An 18,571-nucleotide genomic window follows, 5' to 3' on the forward strand; every position below is an offset into this window, starting at 1 on the left:
TGGACCCAGAAGCTGGAAGCAGAACCCAAGCCCCTTGCCTCGGCTTGTGTGGGCCACAGCCATGCACGGGGACTTGATACCTTGCAAAGCACTTTCATATCCCTGATCTCATTTCATCACCCTGGGAGCTCTCCGATAAAGTGTTAACATGCCCATTTTATAGCTGGAGAAACTGACGCTCATGAGGGGAAGAGGATAAAATTGGAAGAGCACACTATCTGATTGCTGAATCCAGTGCTTGGCGGGGGACGGGGCAGGGAGGAAAGGAGGAAGGCGGGAGCCAGTGTGTTCCCCAAGGGTCTCATTCGGGGAGGGCAGCAACAAGCTGGGAGCCTCTGATTGTCCTGTCTGCAGCCAGAGAGAGTGTGGCTCAGCAGCCCTCAGGCCCAAGCCAGGAATCAATCGCTGGCCTCTGCAGAGACAACTTCTAAAGATGTTTTTAATTAAAGTCCAGGAAGATCTATATGTGCAATATCTCCTTGCCTAGCAACGGCACTGGCTCTCACCACCCAGATCGGGGAGAACAGGACAGGAGATTTCTGGTGGGGAGAGGTGGCAAGGTGGAGCAGAGACCCTGGCCCTCAGGGGTTATCCCCGTGGCCCAGGGAACCTGAACAGTGAAGAGTGGATCCATGCCTTTCTTTGTCGTTTCCATCAACAAATTATTCAACAAACAGAGCAACTTCTCTAAGCCAGGCCCTGTGTCTACACAGGGTAACAAAGCCACCATCCACCCCTCAAGGGTCTAGCACACAGTGGGTTCTCCGTAGATGTTGGGTGACTGAATGGAACCGAATTACAAGCAAAAAATGTTTGCTTTCTGCAACAGGCAGAGGGATGCTATTGCAGATACTTACAATGTTGCTGTCCCAAACACACAAGGTGACCAGACTCTTTACTAGAGGGTCCCATTTAAGTGTGAAAAGGACGGAAGAGCATAAAGGTCTCAAATTGGGATGGTAGGAGAGTCCTCTCTCTCAGGGGGACAGATTAGATCCCCACACACATTCATGGGTGAGTCCATGGCTGGAATCTATGAGGAGAAAGGGAGGGGACAGTGTCCCAGAGGTCACTGGAGACTCTGGAGAAGCATGTTTGCAACATAGGGCACCCTTATCCCATTGAGCCAAAATTCCTTCTTCTCTTTGTTCCCCTCCCACTCTCTCCCACTCTCCTCTTGCTTAATATGTATCTCTGCCTGTCTCTGTTTCTATATAAGTCTACTTTCTGACTTTATCTCTGCATTTCTACCTCTTTCTTTCGCATTCCGTGTTCCACTTTCTCCCTGTCTCTATGTATCTCTGCCTCTCTGATGCTCATCTCTCTGTCTCTGTCCTAATTTTTTCCCGTCTGTCTGGGTATCCGTTTGCCCACTTTCTCCCTGCCCATCTCTCTGAATCTCTGTCCCTCTGTCCCTTGTCTCTCTGTCTCTGACCCACTTTCTAGCCCCATCTCTTTTTTTTTTTTTAAAGATTTTATTTATTTATTTGACAGAGATAGAGACAGCCAGCGAGAGAGGGAACACAAGCAGGGGGAGTGGGAGAGGAAGAAGCAGGCTCATAGTGGAGGAGCCTGATGTGGGGCTCGATCTCACAACACTGGGATCACGCCCTGAGCCGAAGGCAGACGCCTAACTGCTGTGCCACCCAGGCGCCCCTCTAGCCCCATCTCTTAGTGCCGCCTTCTCTGTCACTTGCCTCTGGGTCTGCCTCCCTCCCCTCCTTCCCAATACCCCCCCCACCTCTGCAGCCATGTTCCTGCTTTTCCTGCATATCATTAGGCTGCCCTGGCTGGGCAGCCCCGGAAGCTGTAGAGGCCAGCCCAGTGAGCCAGCATTTTAAGTGATGATCAAAGAGGGAGTTGGGGGGAAGAGTTTGAGAAGGGGTTTGTTTCCCGTGTAATCTGAACGTTCCCAGGGACTCGACAAGTGGTTTTTAATTTTTAATAGAAAGCATTCCACGCAGTTCTGGCAGCAGCAGGGGGTGGGACTCATTTTTTATAAATGTTTGAGAAGCTAAATGTGAGCTGAGGGTTTCCCCAGGCCCAGCAGGGCAGCAAAGGGAGGTAGGGAAGAGGCATGGATGGTAATAATTACAAACATCTTCATAATAATGACACTTGGTCACCTCGTTTGAAGACTCTGTTCTTTTCCAAAGTGCTGCATCTCTTTCAACTCATTAAAGGGCCTCCCTCCTCCAGGGAGGCCAGGAAGATGTAGTGTTATCTCCATTTTACAGAAGGGGCACTAAGGCCCAGTCAGGTCAGTTTTTGCACAGCCACACAGCCCAGGAGAGCGCTGGGATGACTTCAGTCCTGGAATTCCCCTCTGCACAGCACTGTCTCCTCCCTGAGCCAAGAGGGGCTCCTCCTGGGGGCTCTGGAGCCCAAGTCTGGGTGGCAGTTGGACCTCACAGATAGCAAAGATAAGAGACAAGAAAGGAAAGAATTCTGGCTGGGGAGCCAGGCCATGGGTTCCAATTCTGACTCCATGACAAACCATGTCAAAGCCACCCAGATAACAGAGATGAGGGGTGGGCCTGCCCCCCCCCCCGATACTGGTGCCCAGGCATCTCCTACTCCAGGCCAAGGGCACAGCCCCAGAGACCTTCTGACCATGCAGAGACAAGAGAGAATAAACTACTGAGCACTGCTACATGCCCAGCTTTACTGGCCGTGTAAATCTATCATTTCTAGTCCTCAGAGCATCCCTGGGAGGCCGAGGGGCCCCCTCTAGACTAAAGGTGAGGAAAGAGGTCAAACAGAGAGAAAGATTTGACCAAGGGCACAGAGTGAAGAAGCGGTGGAATCTGAACCCAAGACTCTCTGATGCCAAAGCCCACCCAGTCTCATCTCCTGGCAGGAGAGACTGACGTCTCATGCTGATTTTGCCTGGGAGGAGCACTGCTGACTTGGTGGCACGTGTCGTCCTTGCTTCTTCCTTCCTGCTGTCGGTCTCAGTACATGCACAGTGAGTCCAGAAAGGTCACATGCTGGCTGCACAGACTTGGGTTGCGATCTTTCCCTTCCACTTACTAATGATAGAACCTGGGGAAAGTCACTGAGCAGAGGCTCAATGACTCAGTTTCCTCATCAGTTCAGTCAGGGGTTTGGTCAGTTCTTAGCCTGGGATGCACTTTAGAATCACTATGAGAGCTTTTAAAAATACCCTTGCCTGTGTTCCACCCCGGGAGAGTCCTACTGAATTGGTCTGGGGTGGGGCTCAGCATCAATTTCATTCTAAAGCTCCTGAGAGATTCTAATGTGCAGCCAGGGTAAGAAGCACTGGTTTCTGTGATCTCTGAGGACCAGCCTTTCCACATCTAACATTCCACGTGGAACCCTGCTCTGAGATCCTGTTTACCCAAGAATCATTTGGGCAACACTTCCTATGCTGGCCTGAATAGAGGCCCTTAACCCCACGTGGCTGAAGAGCTGGCTGGCAGCACCACGGACAGCGACCAGCTCACCCTAGCCAATCCCAGCCCTGCTTCTGGAAGTCTGAGTTTGAACCAGCTGTGATGGGGAGAATCCTGAATGCAGTTCCTCGCCATTCCCCTGCTTTCTCTGACTCTTCCCTCTCTTACTTGCCCATCTCCTACTCCTATTGATTCCCCTCCTCCTACTTTTTAAGGCCAGGCACATGTGGGTTTTGACATCAGATCGACCTAGGTTTGAATCCTGCCTCTCCTATTTCCTTGCCAGGTGAACTTGGCCAGGTACTATTCTCGGTTCTGAACGTGGAGAACTATCTGAGTTCTCACAAAGATCCTGAGAACTTGGCAATAATATTACCCTCATTTCACAAATGAGGAAAGGGCTCATTACTTAACTTCACTCAGCCTCATTTCTTCATCTGTAAAGTGGAAATCTCAATAAAGCTTACTTCAAGCTTATTTTATAAATTCCATGAGAGAACATACATAAAGGGCTTCTCATAGGATCTAGCACAAAGTAGTTATTCAGTAAACATAATCTATCATGATCATCGATTAATGATATGTAATAATGGGTTTCATCATTATTTATTATTAATTCACATTTTCACCCTTCACTGTGCATAGCAGTTTCCTCGTCTGTAAAATGGGAATGATGCAGGATTGCACTGTGTTGGTTCGTATCAGCTCGCAATAGGCAAATATTGATTTTCTGCTTTGTGAGCCACTTGATATCAAATTGGTAGCTTGAAATTGGCTGTGGTGAGAGTCTCTACACCATGGAAATCAAAAAACACTACAAGGCAGGGCATTCCTCCCCACACCTCTAGCCTTCGGAGCCGATGGTTAAACATTTACCAGCACACCACTGCATCTACATCACAGAGTTGGCCTGAGGACTAAAGGAGGGAGTGGATGTGATGGTCATTATAAAATACGGAACTGCTGAATGGAGGGGGGATGACTCTGAGGTGGTCCCGTATCAGCCACAAGCCCGGCACCCTTTTATCTGCCCATTCTGGGGAGCTGCTGACTTGTGAAGAAGGTAGGAGGGAGTCTGGAGCCTGGGGAGCCAGTGGTGAATCACTGACCCTTCACCAGCCCCACGTGTCGGCATTAACTGTAATGGCTGCAATAAAGAATCCCGGATTGGGGAAATGATTCCATCATCCCCGCAGGAGTCCCTGGGATGCAGCCAGGGAGTGGGAGAGAGAGAGAGGGGGGAGAGAGAGAGAGAGATCAGCCATTACCCTGGGGAGTCACTCAGCCCGATATTTTGCCTTGCCCAAGGGGTGGGGGGAACAAGCAGAGGGGAGTGACAGGGAGACCCTCTCTCATAACAGTTACAACAGCACTATTTATTGAGCACCAACCATGAGCCTGATGCTTTACGTTTCTTCTCCCTTTTCAGTATGTCTGTGAGGGAGGCAAGATTGTGCTATTGTATACCGGCATGCCATGCCTCCCGATACAGCAACCTGCATTTATTGAGTTCTTAGCATGGGCTGGGTACTGTCCGTGGTGCTGAAAATGGAAGTCTGTTTGAATTCTCAAAACAATCCCAGGAGTTTTGTAGTACTATCATTTTCGTTTCACAAATGAGAAAATTGAGGCACAAGGGGGTTTGTGACATGTTCAAGGTTAAACTGCTAGTAAGTTACAGAGTCATCACTGATTGTGATTCAGTACACTGGGCCACCATCCCCAGAGCCACTCTGCCTGTGCTGACTCTGTCACCCAGGAGGGCTTTGACTTTAGAGTCTCTTGGGTTCAAATTCCACCACTCCATCTCTCGGTGGTCTTGGTCAAGTCTTTCTACCTGTTTGACCTGTTTCCTCACCTGTAACTTAGAGGGGCCCACTCTGCCTCTCGGAAATACTATGAGGATTAGAGATGATGAATTTAAGTGCTTGGTGAAGGTGGACATGCAGTGGGCACCAGTAGGAGTTTATTCCTTTCTCCTCTCTCTGTATAATAGGTGGCACCTAGAGTTATGTCCCTGGCTCTGAGTAGGAGACCCTGGGCACCAAGCATCGAGAGGGAGGGGGCTTGCTCAAATCCCTTCCCTAGCTTCTCTGGGCAGCCCTGACATGGTTGACATGGAGCAGGAGCTGCCAAGGAGAGGCGCATTGCAGGGCCGGTTTAGGAGGCTCAGGCTGGGAGGGAGGACACGGAGAGGGAAATGAGAAATGCAAAAGAGTGAAAAATAAATACATGTGTCTGTCTGGAATGATCGAAGGCCCCAGGCTGGAGGCGGGAGAGGCGGGCGGCAGGCTGGGCTTAGCAGAATTGCTGCAGTAGCACTTCCAGAGCCTCACTCATTAGCCACGCCGTGAATGGGCCTTACTTCCCAGCATGCAGCCCTCCTGGCCCGGAGAGTCCAACCCAGCCCCAGGAAGGCTCCACCCAGAACCTCAGCAGGTCTGGACCCCATCCCCACACCAGCAGGGCATTCAAAGAAGGCATCACCTTGAGGTGACGTCTGGGTCTCATCCCCTTGGGTCATATCCTGAGCCCCCAAGACTCCCTCTTGGGTCTTCTACCTCACCCTCTCCCTTCTGGAAAGGTTCAGATGGACCCGAAGGCTTTGCTGCCTCTCCATCCAACCCTCCCCCACCCTGCCCTCACCCCCATCCTGTCCAGCCTCATGTCCCAAGCCCTGATTTCGTCAAATTGAACATGATGTCAAATTAGAGCCATCTCTGGGACAGGCCGAGAGAAGCTCCCAGTTTAATGAGGCAGCGTCGAAAATCAATAACTTAATTGCCGCTGTTTGATGGACTTTTATCCAATTTATACTCTCCCCAGCAGCCTACGTGCAGAGCGTGCGGAGCATGTGGAGGTGTGTGTGTGTGTGTGTGTCCGGGGGCAGGGACTGTCTGGGCACCCAGGGGGAGGGGCGAGGAGGGCACCAGGACCCACAGCCAACTATTTCCCAAGGAGAAATCTGAGTCTTGCCATCCTCCTGCCCCAGATCCAAAAGACACTGGCCTCTGAGCCCCAGTGAACTTGGTTATCTTTCTGGGCTGCCCAACCCCCATCCTGTGGGGGGGGGTGAAGGAGGGAGGGAAGAGAGGCAGAATTCCCCTGAGAAATCAGGAGGTGCTGGGATAGGTAGAAAGACCCCTGCTTTGGGAGGCAGGTGCCTGTTTTCCAGTCCTGGCTCTAACTCTGACCATGACGACTTAACTGGTGAAGACGACCATCACCACCGCCCGCTGAGACTGAGCCCCATCTGCACTGAGAATTTAAAGTGCATTCCCTTAACCTCAAGAACCAAGGACCGGGATTATCCCCCATTTGCTGCAGAGGAAATAGATTCAGAGAGGCTACCTTCCCTTGTCAGAGTCCTACAGCTGGGAGCCACCAAAGGGAGATTTGAACCCAGATCTGACTCCATAGTCACGCTTGTGCCATAGGAAGGCCTCAGATCAGGAAGCCGGTTGGGAGTCGGTGTGGGGATGGGGACTGTGAGGGGACTAGCTTCCATGACCTCCAGCTTGGAGCTCCTCCCCCAGCTTCCCTGGGGTGGGGAGGACAAGCACAGCAGCCCCAGGTGACCCCCGTCTCGCTTGGTCCCCCGGGCCCAGGCACGTCGGTGATGCAGGTGCTGGCCTCGGATGCGGATGACCCGACATACGGCAGCAGCGCTCGGCTGGTGTACAGCGTGCTGGATGGCGAGCACCACTTCACGGTGGATCCCAAGACCGGTGAGGGGCGGGGCCGGGGTGGAGGGGCGGGCCTGGGCAGGACGGGAGAAGGGCACGGAGGGCCGGGGCTAGAGGGTGGGGGGAGGTCCGCCCGCAGCCTACTCACCAGACACGCGCTGAGGGTAGGACAGGACAGGGAGGCATCTAGCCTCTTCCAGGATTGCAGAGAGGGAGGGGCAGCCAGGCAGAAAAAGGGAAGGGCTGAGAAACAGAAAAGGATGGGGTGGAGAGTTGCCTGCAATACTAGCAGAGAAACAAAATGCAGGATGCCTCCACCATGGGCGCCCTGAAGGGACTTCAGAGGTCCCAACTAAGCAGCCCTCTTGTCCTTGGAGCTTAACCGAACCAAGTGTATCTGCAGCCCTTAGGGGTCAGCTGGTGAAGGGCACCTTTTCAGTAGTTGTGAAAGCTCCGTTCAAAGGGCAGTTGTTAAGGATCTGATGGAAAGAGATGGAAACCATTACGGAAGAATGGCTCCTTGGCTTCTTTTCCCTCCCCCAATGCCACTGAACACAGTCCCCATTTCACTTTCTCTGAGGTTAGAACCTGATTAGGTCTCTGAGGGGCCCTGCCAGAGGGGCAGGGAGGGCTGAGCTGGAGACTGAGGCTCAGAGAAGTGAAGTGTCTCACCGAGGTTGCACAGCTGGGCGTGCCTGCCAATGCCACTGGCCGGTATTCTCCCGGTCCCTGCCATGGGAGGGGCAGGGCAGGGGTGAGGGCTCGAGGGAGACCTCACATCATAGAACGTTTATCAGATGCCATCATGGGGTTTACAGTCCCCGTGGGGGCCGGGGCCACAGGCATATGCAGGCGCCATTTGGATGCAAGGTTCTGGGAGGTGGAAGCAGCTGATCTCCAAAGGATAAGAAGGTGTTGGCCCGACCAGAATTCAGAGTCAGGCATTCCAGGCAGAGAGCATGGTGCAGGCAAAACTAGGAGGGAAAGAACAGCCTGAGGCATGAGGGGAATTGTAAGCAACTCAGGCCTGGGGATGCAGGCGGGCTGAGATGGGATGTGGGCTGGCTGGCAGGGGCCTGACTGGGCCCGGTAGAAGCAAAGTTTAAGACCTTGGATTTTATTCTAAGGGTAATGGGGATAAAGGTTTATTATTCTAAGAGTAATGGTGTGTCTGTGATCTGGGTTTTAGGTTTTTGTTTGTGTGTTTGATTTGTTGGGGTGGGGGATTGAGGATTTCAGGTTATGAGCAGTTCTAATTGTATTATCTTACACATAATATCTTTGTCATTTTTTTTTCTCCTTGCAGAAGTAATACATTTTAGGAAACATTCAAACATTAAAGAAAAGAAAGGAAGGACGGGAGGGAGGGAGGGAGAGAGAGAGAGAAAGAAAGAAAGAAAGAAAGAAAGAAAGAAAGAAAGAAAGAAAGAAAGAAAGAGAAAGCCCACCCTCATCCCCTAATTGCCGCCCCAAAGGTAGCCACTTGGTGTATATATCCTATGAGATCTTGGACTCATTCACTTGAAAAATATTAAGTTTTTAAAAAATAGATAACACATTTCAAGGTTCAAAATTTAAAAAGAAGTCCAAACAGATATTTAGTGGAAATTCTTCACCCCTTCCAGTCCCCCAGCCACCCAGTCTGGGTCCCCAAGGCAACCAATGTAATTTTCTTGGGTATCTTTCCAGAGCTATTCTATGCATGTATAAGAAAATAGGTACATGTATTTGTTTTATTTTTTTTACACAAATGGTAGCTATAAACACACACTCTACACACTGCTTGCCTTTTTCACTTAACAATACATCTTGGAGATTATTCTATATCAGTACATAAAGAGCTTCCTCATTCTTTTATTTAACAGCTGTTGTGGATACACTAAGATTTATTTCACCAGTCCCGTATTGATGGACACTTACGCTGTTTCCAATCTTTTGCTACAACGGACAATGCCACAGTGAATAACCTCATACATGTATCATTTTGTGCTTTTGTGAGTATATCTGCAGGGTAATTTTCGGGAAGTGGAAAAGCTGGGTCAAAGAGCACATGCATTTGGAATCTGGATAGATAATGTCGAAATGTACCAGATTACACTCCCGAGAGCCACACAGGAAGGCGCCTGTTTCCCCTCTTCCTCACCAACACTCGGGGTTCATTGATGACTTTTAGGCAGGGAAGTGACATGCTCAGGTTTTCATTTTAACAAGATCCCTTGGGCTGCTCTCTATAGCATGGCTCAGAGGCAGGAATTGAATTCAAGGAGACTCGGTAGCCTGGGGTGCCCAGCAGAGAGCCTCAAAGGACAAACACCAAGGCCTGCACCTTTCCCTGGCCCCCACCCAGACTCCTTAACCTGCTCCATCCAGTTAGGTAGCCGGAGATAACACGGGCTTGGTGGCGAGGGTTAGTTGAGATGCTGAAGAGGGAGAATGAGGGATGACAGTGAGATCCTGCCAGTGGCAAACCTTGGGGACCTGGGTGAAGGTAGGGAACTAGATTGAGGGAAGAATCTGGGGGTTCCCAACTTTGGCGCCCGAGATAGGAGGGGGCACCATCTATGGAAAGAAAAGAAGGAGTGTCAGTTAAGAAAACTAGGAGCAGAAGAATTAGTGAATGTGCCCTGGGATCTGGTGCAGAGCTAATTCATTCCATTTTAACCAAAGCAACTTTAAGAGGAGAGAGGAGGAAGAAAGAAACATCTAGAACATCTAGAAGGCTGTCTGAAATATGGGCCCGGAGCTCTCTGAATAGCTGGGGCTCTTTAAGCTTTGGTTTCCCATGTGCACAAGAAGGATAATAATTTCCATCTCACGTGACTATCATGAGGATCCAATGGGAAAGTTCCTTCCTTCTTTTGACAACTCTTTAGCGAGTGCCTGCTATGTGCCTGGCTCTGTTCTAGGCTCTAAGGGTGTGGCAGGAGGCATATCCAAGAACCTACCCTCCTGGAGCTTTAATTCAAGTAGGGAATACAGAAAATAAGTCTACCCATGTATAGCATAACGTCAAGTCGCAACAAGTGCTAGAAAGACACAGAAAGCAGGATAAGGGGATAGACTTTGATGAAGAAATCAGGATGGCCCTTTCTGGACAGGTGACCTGGGGCAGAGACATGAATGAAGGGAGGGTATGAGCCCCTCAGTATCTAGGAAGGAACGTGCAGGCCAGGGGAAGAGTGAGGCTGTGACGTGCTTGGCACAATCCCGGGTACCTCCTGGCAAGCCAAGGGGCTGCTGTGGCTACTGAAGCCTTCATTCGTTCAGCTGAAGGACGGGGCCCTTTGAGTTGATTCTCCTTCCAGAAAGGGAAGAAGAGACAGAAGTAAGGAGGGGCCAGGACTGAGTCTGGGAGATGGCAGGGGTGAGCAGATGGAGAACCAGACTCCAAGAGAGTGAGGAGGACGGCCAGGTTCTCAGAAAGAGCATCCCCCCGCTGCAGGGAGTCAGGAAGAGGGTGGCAAGTGGGAGGCCATGGAGAGCCCGGAAGGGCAGGAACGGTTCCCGAGAGGCCAGCGAGTGGGCACCAGGCAAGGCAGGTGAAGCAGCACAAATGAGGTCCTTGTCCTAGGGTCCTCCACGTTCTCAGTCTGAGAGGGTCTTTGCTGACATCTCCCAGGAAGGCCCAGATTTTCCCTCCCCTTGCCTTCAGCCCCACTGCAGGAGCCGCCCTGGTGCCATTCCCAGCCCAGCTCCATTTCCCCAGCCAGGAATATTCCGCTGATGCGGGTCTATATTTAGCAGCTGGTGCGAGGTACAGTCTGTTCTCGCTGTGCAGATAGCAGGGAGCAGAGCCGGAACGGGCCCTGAGAGGAAGGTGTGAGGGAGAGAAGGAGGCGGGGCTCCCTGGGGGTGAGTGCCAGAGGAGGAATTAACTTGTGTGTTTTAAAGGCCAGGCCTGCCAGCAAGCCCCCCACAGGGGTGACAGGGATGGCATTTGTGGGCTAATGAGGCATCGCTTGGGCTCCGGGGCCCCTTCTGCAGAATTTGGAGGGGACAGCGGGGGTGGCGAGGACAACAGCTGGAACGGGGGGGTGGTGGGTGAGGACAAGGCTGCGGGGAGCCGTGGCCAGGTTCTAATTTTCAGCCCCCACCCACCACCACCCCCACAAGACTAGAAAGATGCTCTCAGAGACTCCAAGTTCTCTGCTGAAAATTCTCAACTGGGCCAGAGATGTCTGTTTTCCTGAGATGAATGAAACAAACCTTCGCTGAGTACTTTCTAAGCCAGATCCTGGGGTCAGGATGCTAAACTAAGATCTGGTTTCTGCCCCCACGGGGCTTTTGTTCCAACTTTTTCTCCTCCAGAGAGGCCAGAAACAAACAATGACACCCAGCCTGTGAGAGGGGAGACAGGGTCTGTGGCAGTAGGTCAGGCAGTCCAAGTGTTTATTAATCACCTACTATGTACCAGACCCTATAGGTAAGATAAGGAAGAAGCTAGTAGGACTCTTTGCCATCCTGGAACTTACTGATCAGGTACCCAATCCAGGACTTGGGGCGGTGAGGGGGGATCATCATGGAATCCCCCGAATGTGAGACCTGCCGCTGGAAACTTTGTCTCATTTAATTCTGTTAAAAGCCTTCCAACGGAGTAGCCGCATTTTATAGAATAGGAACTGAGGCTCAGAGGCACTCAACAACTTGCCCAAGGTCAGATAGCATGTAAATAAATGGTGGAAGGAAGACTTGAACCAGTCAGTCTGACTCCAAAGTCCCTCCTTTCTGCACGGCCTCATATCTGACTCGGCGGCCCCTACACATAGTACGTCCTCAGTAAGCGTCTAATAAATGAGTGAAAGAAGCTATTTGCAGGGCCAGAAGGTTTCAAGAGCAACTGCATGGGCCGATTTGGGAATTTCTCCCCAGAGCCAGGAGAAAGGCACCAGCCCCCACGGTGCTCCTCCCAGCATCGGGGGGTGGGGTAGGGAGCAGAACACAGCAGGTAACGACATATGCCATCAATTCTCCCACCCCTCTAGGTAAAGTGACTTTGCCACCGCTCCCATCAAGAGGTGAAGTCTTGAGGGGTGCCTGGCTGGCTGAGTTGGTAGAGCATGGGACTCTTGCTTTCAAGGTCATGAGTTCGAGCCTTATGTTGGGCATGGAGCCTACTTAGAGAGAGAGAGAGAGAGGTGGAGTCTTGAATCCGGGAGCAGAAATGATGTTCTGCCCGAGTCCGGCGTTAGGCCTTAAGAGGATTTGCAGCCTTCACTCTTCTCTCCCAAGACCCCGTCTAAGGAAACGCCCCAGCCTGTTGAAGACAGGAGACACTCCAGCCGACAGCCAGGACCCCCTGCCAGACCTATGCACCAGGCCACACTGGGCCTTCTGGCTTGCTGAGCCTCTAGTGAAATGTGGCTGCAGGAGTGAGCCCAGGAGAGGAACAGCCTGGAGAACACGATTTCTCCATCAGATATCTACTGCTCTATGACAAACTGCCCCCAAATGCAGTGACTTAAAATAGCAACAGTTTTTTACTTGTCATAATCCTGTGGGTTGGCTGTGCAGTTCTTTGTGCTGGGGTCACTCGTGTGGCGACAGGCAGCTGGCAGATCAGCTAGGACAGCTGGCGTGGCTGGCCCCCTCCCTCCGTGTGGCCTGCCGTCTGGGACTTTTTCTCAGCACGGTGGTCTCAGGGCTCCAAGAGGACAGGCCCCAGCACACAAGGGCTCATCAAGCCTCTGCTTTTTGTCACGCTTGCTGATGGCCCATTGGCCAAAGCAAATGCAGGGCCAAGGCCAGAGTCTGCATGAGAGGGGGTGACCCAAGAGTGTGCCTATCAGCGGGTGTGCTCTGTTGGGAGCAGTCGTCATCCCAGACTGTCACTGGGTGGGATCCCAGGGCTGGGTCAGGAGGCAGCACGGCCTCTGGGTACCCACCTCCTGGTCTCCCAGAGATGGCACTGATTGTCTACAGGGCTTCGTGACCAGTCGCCAAGTGAACAGAGGCTAGTGTCCCTACTTCCTCTGGTGCTGGAAGTGGCAGGGACAGCCACATGAGCAGGGCTCCACACCCGCAGGGGTGGACCCCTGCTCCAAGCCCTACTCATGAGCTTTCAGCGCACAAGCTCGCAGATGCGCAGTGGCCCCAAATTCCAGCAATGCCTCTACATTCAGTGAGGTCCTGGATGCAAAGCGCATGCACACGGCTTAACCCATGGTAAGGGCTCCCGGGGGCAGCTCCCCTCCCTGCCCTTCCGGCTGGTTCACTCAGGGAGCCCCTGTCTCTGGCCTGGTGGCCACTCCACCGTCAGTCTGTCTGTCTGCCCTCTACTTTCCACCCTCCACCATCTTTCTTCCCCCCTTCCCATCCCTGGGCCTCCCTGCTGTCTGGGAGAAGGGCTGTTCGCTCTGGGAGAAGGGCTGTTGTTCTCTGCCTTCCTTTCTCCCCTCTGTTCTTTCTCTGGTGCTCTGTTCCTCTCTCTCACTGTCCCCTCCTGAGTGCGCATTTCTCTCTGGCTTGACCACTCCCCTCTCTCCTCTCTTTCCTTGCTCTTTAGGTCTCCCTTGCTTCCTGTTCTCTGTCCAGGGCTGCAAAGCCGCAGCTGACAGACCAGCGGAGGCCCGGGCCCTAACCTCATCGCCAGAAGGGCACCCCGCTCACAGTCCCAGTGTTGAGGCCGGTCAAGGAGGTCTGGGATTGGTGGGGAGCACGCTGCTACTGGCAGCTGGTGGGTAGCATTATCCTGCCCAAAACGTCAGTAGTGCCAAGGTTGAGAATTCCTGTTCTGTAGAGAGGTATTGCAGTTGTCCCATTTTCCAGATAAGGAAACTGAGGTTCAGAGGAAGGGATTTGCTCAAGATCACATGGCCAAAAAATTGCATATCTGGGCTCTTGATTGGGTAGACTACACATTTTCCATTATCTCCATGTGATCCCACAAAAGCAGGGCCACCTCCTACATGCCCTACCCCCAGACCCCAGCTCCACATACAAATACACACACACACGCACACACTGCGGCCTCTCCCCTCATTCTGGTGCCTTTATTGGAGTCTGGGGGCGGTTTGGGGACATCAGGAGTCGGAAATTGGGTTTTATGGGGCGCATCATGGGGCTGCTGGTGCATGACTCCACCTGGTGCGCAGGCCCCGGGCGCCACCTGTCACCACCTGGTACTCGGCAGGTTGGAGTGAGTGGCGGGGGAGGCTCTCAATGCCTCATCGACTCTCCCCTCCACTTTGGTCTCCCACTGGCAGGGAGACAAGAAGCAAGCCTTCCGCTCGGCAGAATTAATCTTGCGGTCACCCCCATTCCTGCTGGCCCTGCCCCTCTTGCATCAACAGCTTGAGGGGCGTCTGATCAGTGATTAGCTGGTGCCTGGACAGAGAATCTAGGGCTGGGCCTGGGCACAGGGACCCCAAGGGCTGGGGGACGACTCCATCACAGAGAGGGGCGTGTGAAAATAAAGAGTGTGCATTCGTAGCTGTGAGTGTGCCCGTGTGTGGGTGTGTATGGGAGCTCGTGTGGGTTCTTGTGTATGTACTACATAAGCGTGTGAGACACACCTACTGTAGGTATACAGGCGAGTGTGACTCCAAAGTGAGTGTGCGTGAGTGTGGGTGTGAGTCCAGGGCACCAGGTTAACATGCCCCGAGTTGCTGCTCCGTGCCTGGCTCTGCTGAGGGCCGCTGACCGAGAGATAAAACAGCAGGTGTGAAGGTGCGTTATCTGTGTGAGCACGTGGCTGAGTGTGCGTGAGCGTGTGTGGCGGCTGCCGAGCCTGCACCTGCACTGTCCCTACACATGTGTCTTCGGCATCCCCTCCTGGACTGGCCTGCACCCGGCCTCTGCCTGTAGAGGGGACTCTGTAGCAGCTGGCAGCTTCTGGGGGGGGCATCCCTGGCCTCACTGTCACTCACCCACAGGCGTGATCCGGACGGCCGTGCCCGACCTCGACCGCGAAAGCCAGGAGCGCTACGAGGTGGTGATCCAGGCCACAGACATGGCGGGCCAGCTGGGCGGCCTCTCTGGCTCCACCACCGTCACCATCGTGGTCACCGATGTCAATGACAACCCACCTCGTTTCCCGCAGAGTAAGTGGGGCCTTCCCAGAGGGTGATGGCTGCATCTGCGTCCATCTGGTAGACCCCCAGCACGCCTCCCATTGGGCCTCCGTGGGTCCGTTCATCCTTCCAGCTGCCCACCGAGCTCATGCTTCCCTTTAGGCTTCCACCACAGGAGGGGCTTGAATCCGTCTGTCCACCTGAGTCACCCATTTCCCCCCAGTGCTCCTCCAATCATGCTTCTTGCAGAGGAAGTCCTCCAAGTTATCTGAGTTCCCAACCAGCCCAGTAACACAGTTACCTTCCTACCCCTCACCTTGCTTCCTGCCGAGAGGGACCCCCATCTGTCCACCTACTCCAGCCTGTCACTGGCCCCCCCACACCCCACTCCTGCTTACTCCATGTCATCTGCCACTGACCCAAGCTTGCAAAGGGAAGGGCTGGGGGTGAGGTGAGAGACACAGGAAAGTAGACAGTGGCTGTGGCCAGACCCAGGCCAAGGCCTGCCTGTGCTGCATGGAGAAGCGGGGTGCTGGAGTGACAGGCCTGTCCCCACAATGAGCCTGGAAGTCAGGGTGCTGTGCTTTTGAATTAGGAGGTCTTTCCACTCTCTGCCCCTCTTGGCACAACAGGGGACGGGGGGTGGTTCTCTGGCTGAGTCCCCCACCTCCGCGTCAGCCAGTCCCTCTGTCCAGCCTTGGGCCGAGAGCCGCGCCGGGGAAGCCGCCGAAGCTGGCAGAGACTAAATGCCGCAGGGAGCCGGGCTGATCCCTATCGGGGAGTCATTACTCGAGGTCTGCTGCTCTCACATTAGGCCCGCCACAGGGGACTGACCCCCGCGAGATAAGGGAATCCAATCCCTTAGCTGAGAGCGCACCATCATCGGGGCCGAGCGCCTCAGCAGGGCTCAGAGTGGGGTGGGCAGAGCCACCAGCCAGCTCCGTGTCGCCAGGGAGCCGGGTGCAGAAGCCGCCCCCCCTACGCGGATGGGGGAGCTTTGAGGCGCCGCGTGGAGGGGTGGGGGCCACCCGGGCTTCTGCCCAGTTGTGCGAGGCTCTGTGCCAGCTCTGAGCGGGAAGCAGTGGGGCAGAGCAGAGAAGAGGGACCCTGGGCCCCAGGAAGACTCTTGTTTATTCGTTCATTGATTCATTCCCTCTTTATTTTTAACACTTCTTTGTTGTGTAATATGTATACAAACAGCAGACTGTAAAAGACAAATGTCCAGTTTGGCAACTAAGTATAAAGCGAACCCTCCTAGAGACCACACTCCTGGACTTCAGAAGCCTCCACGTGCCTTTCCTGAGCCTAACCGCACCCCCCCACACCCCCCCCCTTCCAGAGTTAACCATGACCAGCTTTTGTGATCGCCGCCTCCTTGCTTGAGAGTCAGTTTACCTACATACGCATCACCAAACGCTATAGCTTAATTTCACCTGCTTTTTTAACCTCAGATGAGCAGATCATACCATATAACCTCTTTGTGCCCTGCTTTTTTTTCTCTTAAAATTATGTTTATAAAATCGTTAAGTTGCTGCTTGTCCCTATAATGTACTCATTTCCATTGCTGCACAGTGTCCCATCATTTCTCTATTCAGTGTTGATGGACGTTTGGTTTGTTTCCAGTTTGAGGCTCTGAACATTGTTGCACCTTGTCGAACATCTCCAAGTGCCAGTTTGCACGCACGTCTCTGGTGTATATACACGCTGGAACACAACAGCTGGCTCATGGGATATACTCATCTTCGGCTTTACTAAACAAAGCCAAACTGGTCCCCCCATGAAATAAATGCACGTGTCCACTGCAGCCCACCCTCACCAACACTTGCTGTTGTCAGACTCTTGAATCTGTGTTAACCCGGTGAGCGCAGACCCACGCTCCTTTTCATTCATTCGCTCCCTAGTCACTCACACATTTCATTTATGCAACAGTCTGGTGTTCTGCCAGGCTCGGAGAATGCCTGATGAATAAGAGATGTGGTTCCTGCCTCCAGGAGTTCACACCCCGGACAGGGGAGAGAGGAGAGAGCAGGGAGAGAAGAGGCAGAAACTGATAGGGAAAGGCAGGAATCCTTACCGTGGGATAAGCTAGGTGGCCCTGGGGCACAAGACTGGAGCCTGGAGGTCAGTCTGAGAAGGCTCCCTGGAGGAGGGAACATTCAATAAGACTAAAGGAAGGGTAGGAATTGGAGAGGGCACAGCAGAAGGGAGAATAAAGAGAGGCAATGCCTAGAGATGAGGAATTATACAAACCTCAGGCAGGCTGAAGCTGGGGTCAGGGAGAGGGAGGCTGAGGCTGCAGAAGTCGGCAGGGGCCAGGCAGCGAGCGTCCCGTAGAGCAGGCCAAAGGGCTGTAGGGCTCCATCGCAGGGCAGCGGGGAGCTATGGAAGGGATTCCAGCGGGAGAGCGGCACAGTCAGCATGTGTTGGAAACAGCCCCTCTGGCTACCACGTGAGAATGACTCAGAGGCCACCCCTCCACACGAGGGGTGTCCAGACCTTGGGGACTCCAAGAGGCACATCCTCAGCTCCACAGGCCCTGCTTCACCTGCGCTGGCCCCTCATTTAGCAAATCACCCTTATCTCGACCTCGACTCTGGGAAGAGAGCAGGGTACCGTTTGTGTCCCATCTGACCTCATTCCCTCGCGTTTCTGCTCCGCTTCTCCCCTCTAGCCACAATGGCCATCTTGCCATTCTTCAAACATACCAGGCATTGCACCCACCTCAGGGCCTTTGCACCAGCTGTTCCCTCTGTCTGGAATGCTCTTTCCCACAAACCTGCTTGGCTAACTCCCTCACCTCCCTCAGACTTTTGCAAAAATGTCATCTTCCCAGTGAGGGCTTTCTTGATTACCCTATTTAAAACTTCACACACACCCTCATCGGCATTCCCCATGCCCCTTTCCTTCCTTTATTTTTCTCCGAAGTACCTATCACTGTTTGATATACCGCATGTTTTACTGATGTGATTGTTTGTGTGTTTCTCTGCCTGTTAAGAGGAAAGCACTCTGAGAACTGGGATTCGGGTCTGTTCTGCTTGTTGCTATAACCCCAGTGCCCGAACTGCATCTGGGACATCACAGGTGCTTAATAAATACATGGGAACGAAGGAATCAATGTCACTGACGTCAATAGCAACAGGAAGTCGGCATGAAGCCCCACTCTTCTAGCATACTTGGTTCCATTTCTTGAGTAGCTACCGTGAGCTAGGCACTGTAGTAAGCGATTCCATGCCTCATCATCTAAGTTCACTGGGATAATGATGGTGGCGTTAGGAAGGCACTATTGCCATTCTACAGGTGAGGAAACCAAGGGAAACTGAAGCCCCAAACATTGCAGGCACTTTTCCTATCAGTCAGCAAATCAACCCAGCGTCAGGATTAGGACCCTCCTCTTTGCACTACCCGCTTGGAAGCCCCTTGCGGACACCGCCCTCCTGGGAACCCATCTGGGCCCCCCTCT

At 53.0% G+C, this 18,571-nt stretch overlaps 1 protein-coding gene across 1 annotated transcript in view; it reads left to right on the forward strand.

Moving 5' to 3' along the window:
* Window positions 1-18,571, forward strand: part of CDH22 (cadherin 22) — an 83,295-nt gene that overhangs the window by 31,224 nt on the left and 33,500 nt on the right. The window contains 2 exon segments of the mRNA XM_034641584.1: window positions 7,025-7,144; window positions 14,974-15,141. Coding sequence (XP_034497475.1) covers window positions 7,025-7,144; window positions 14,974-15,141 — 288 coding nt within the window.

This window comes from Ailuropoda melanoleuca, chromosome 13, assembly GCF_002007445.2.
Source record: "Ailuropoda melanoleuca isolate Jingjing chromosome 13, ASM200744v2, whole genome shotgun sequence".
Lineage (NCBI taxonomy): Eukaryota > Metazoa > Chordata > Mammalia > Carnivora > Ursidae > Ailuropoda > Ailuropoda melanoleuca.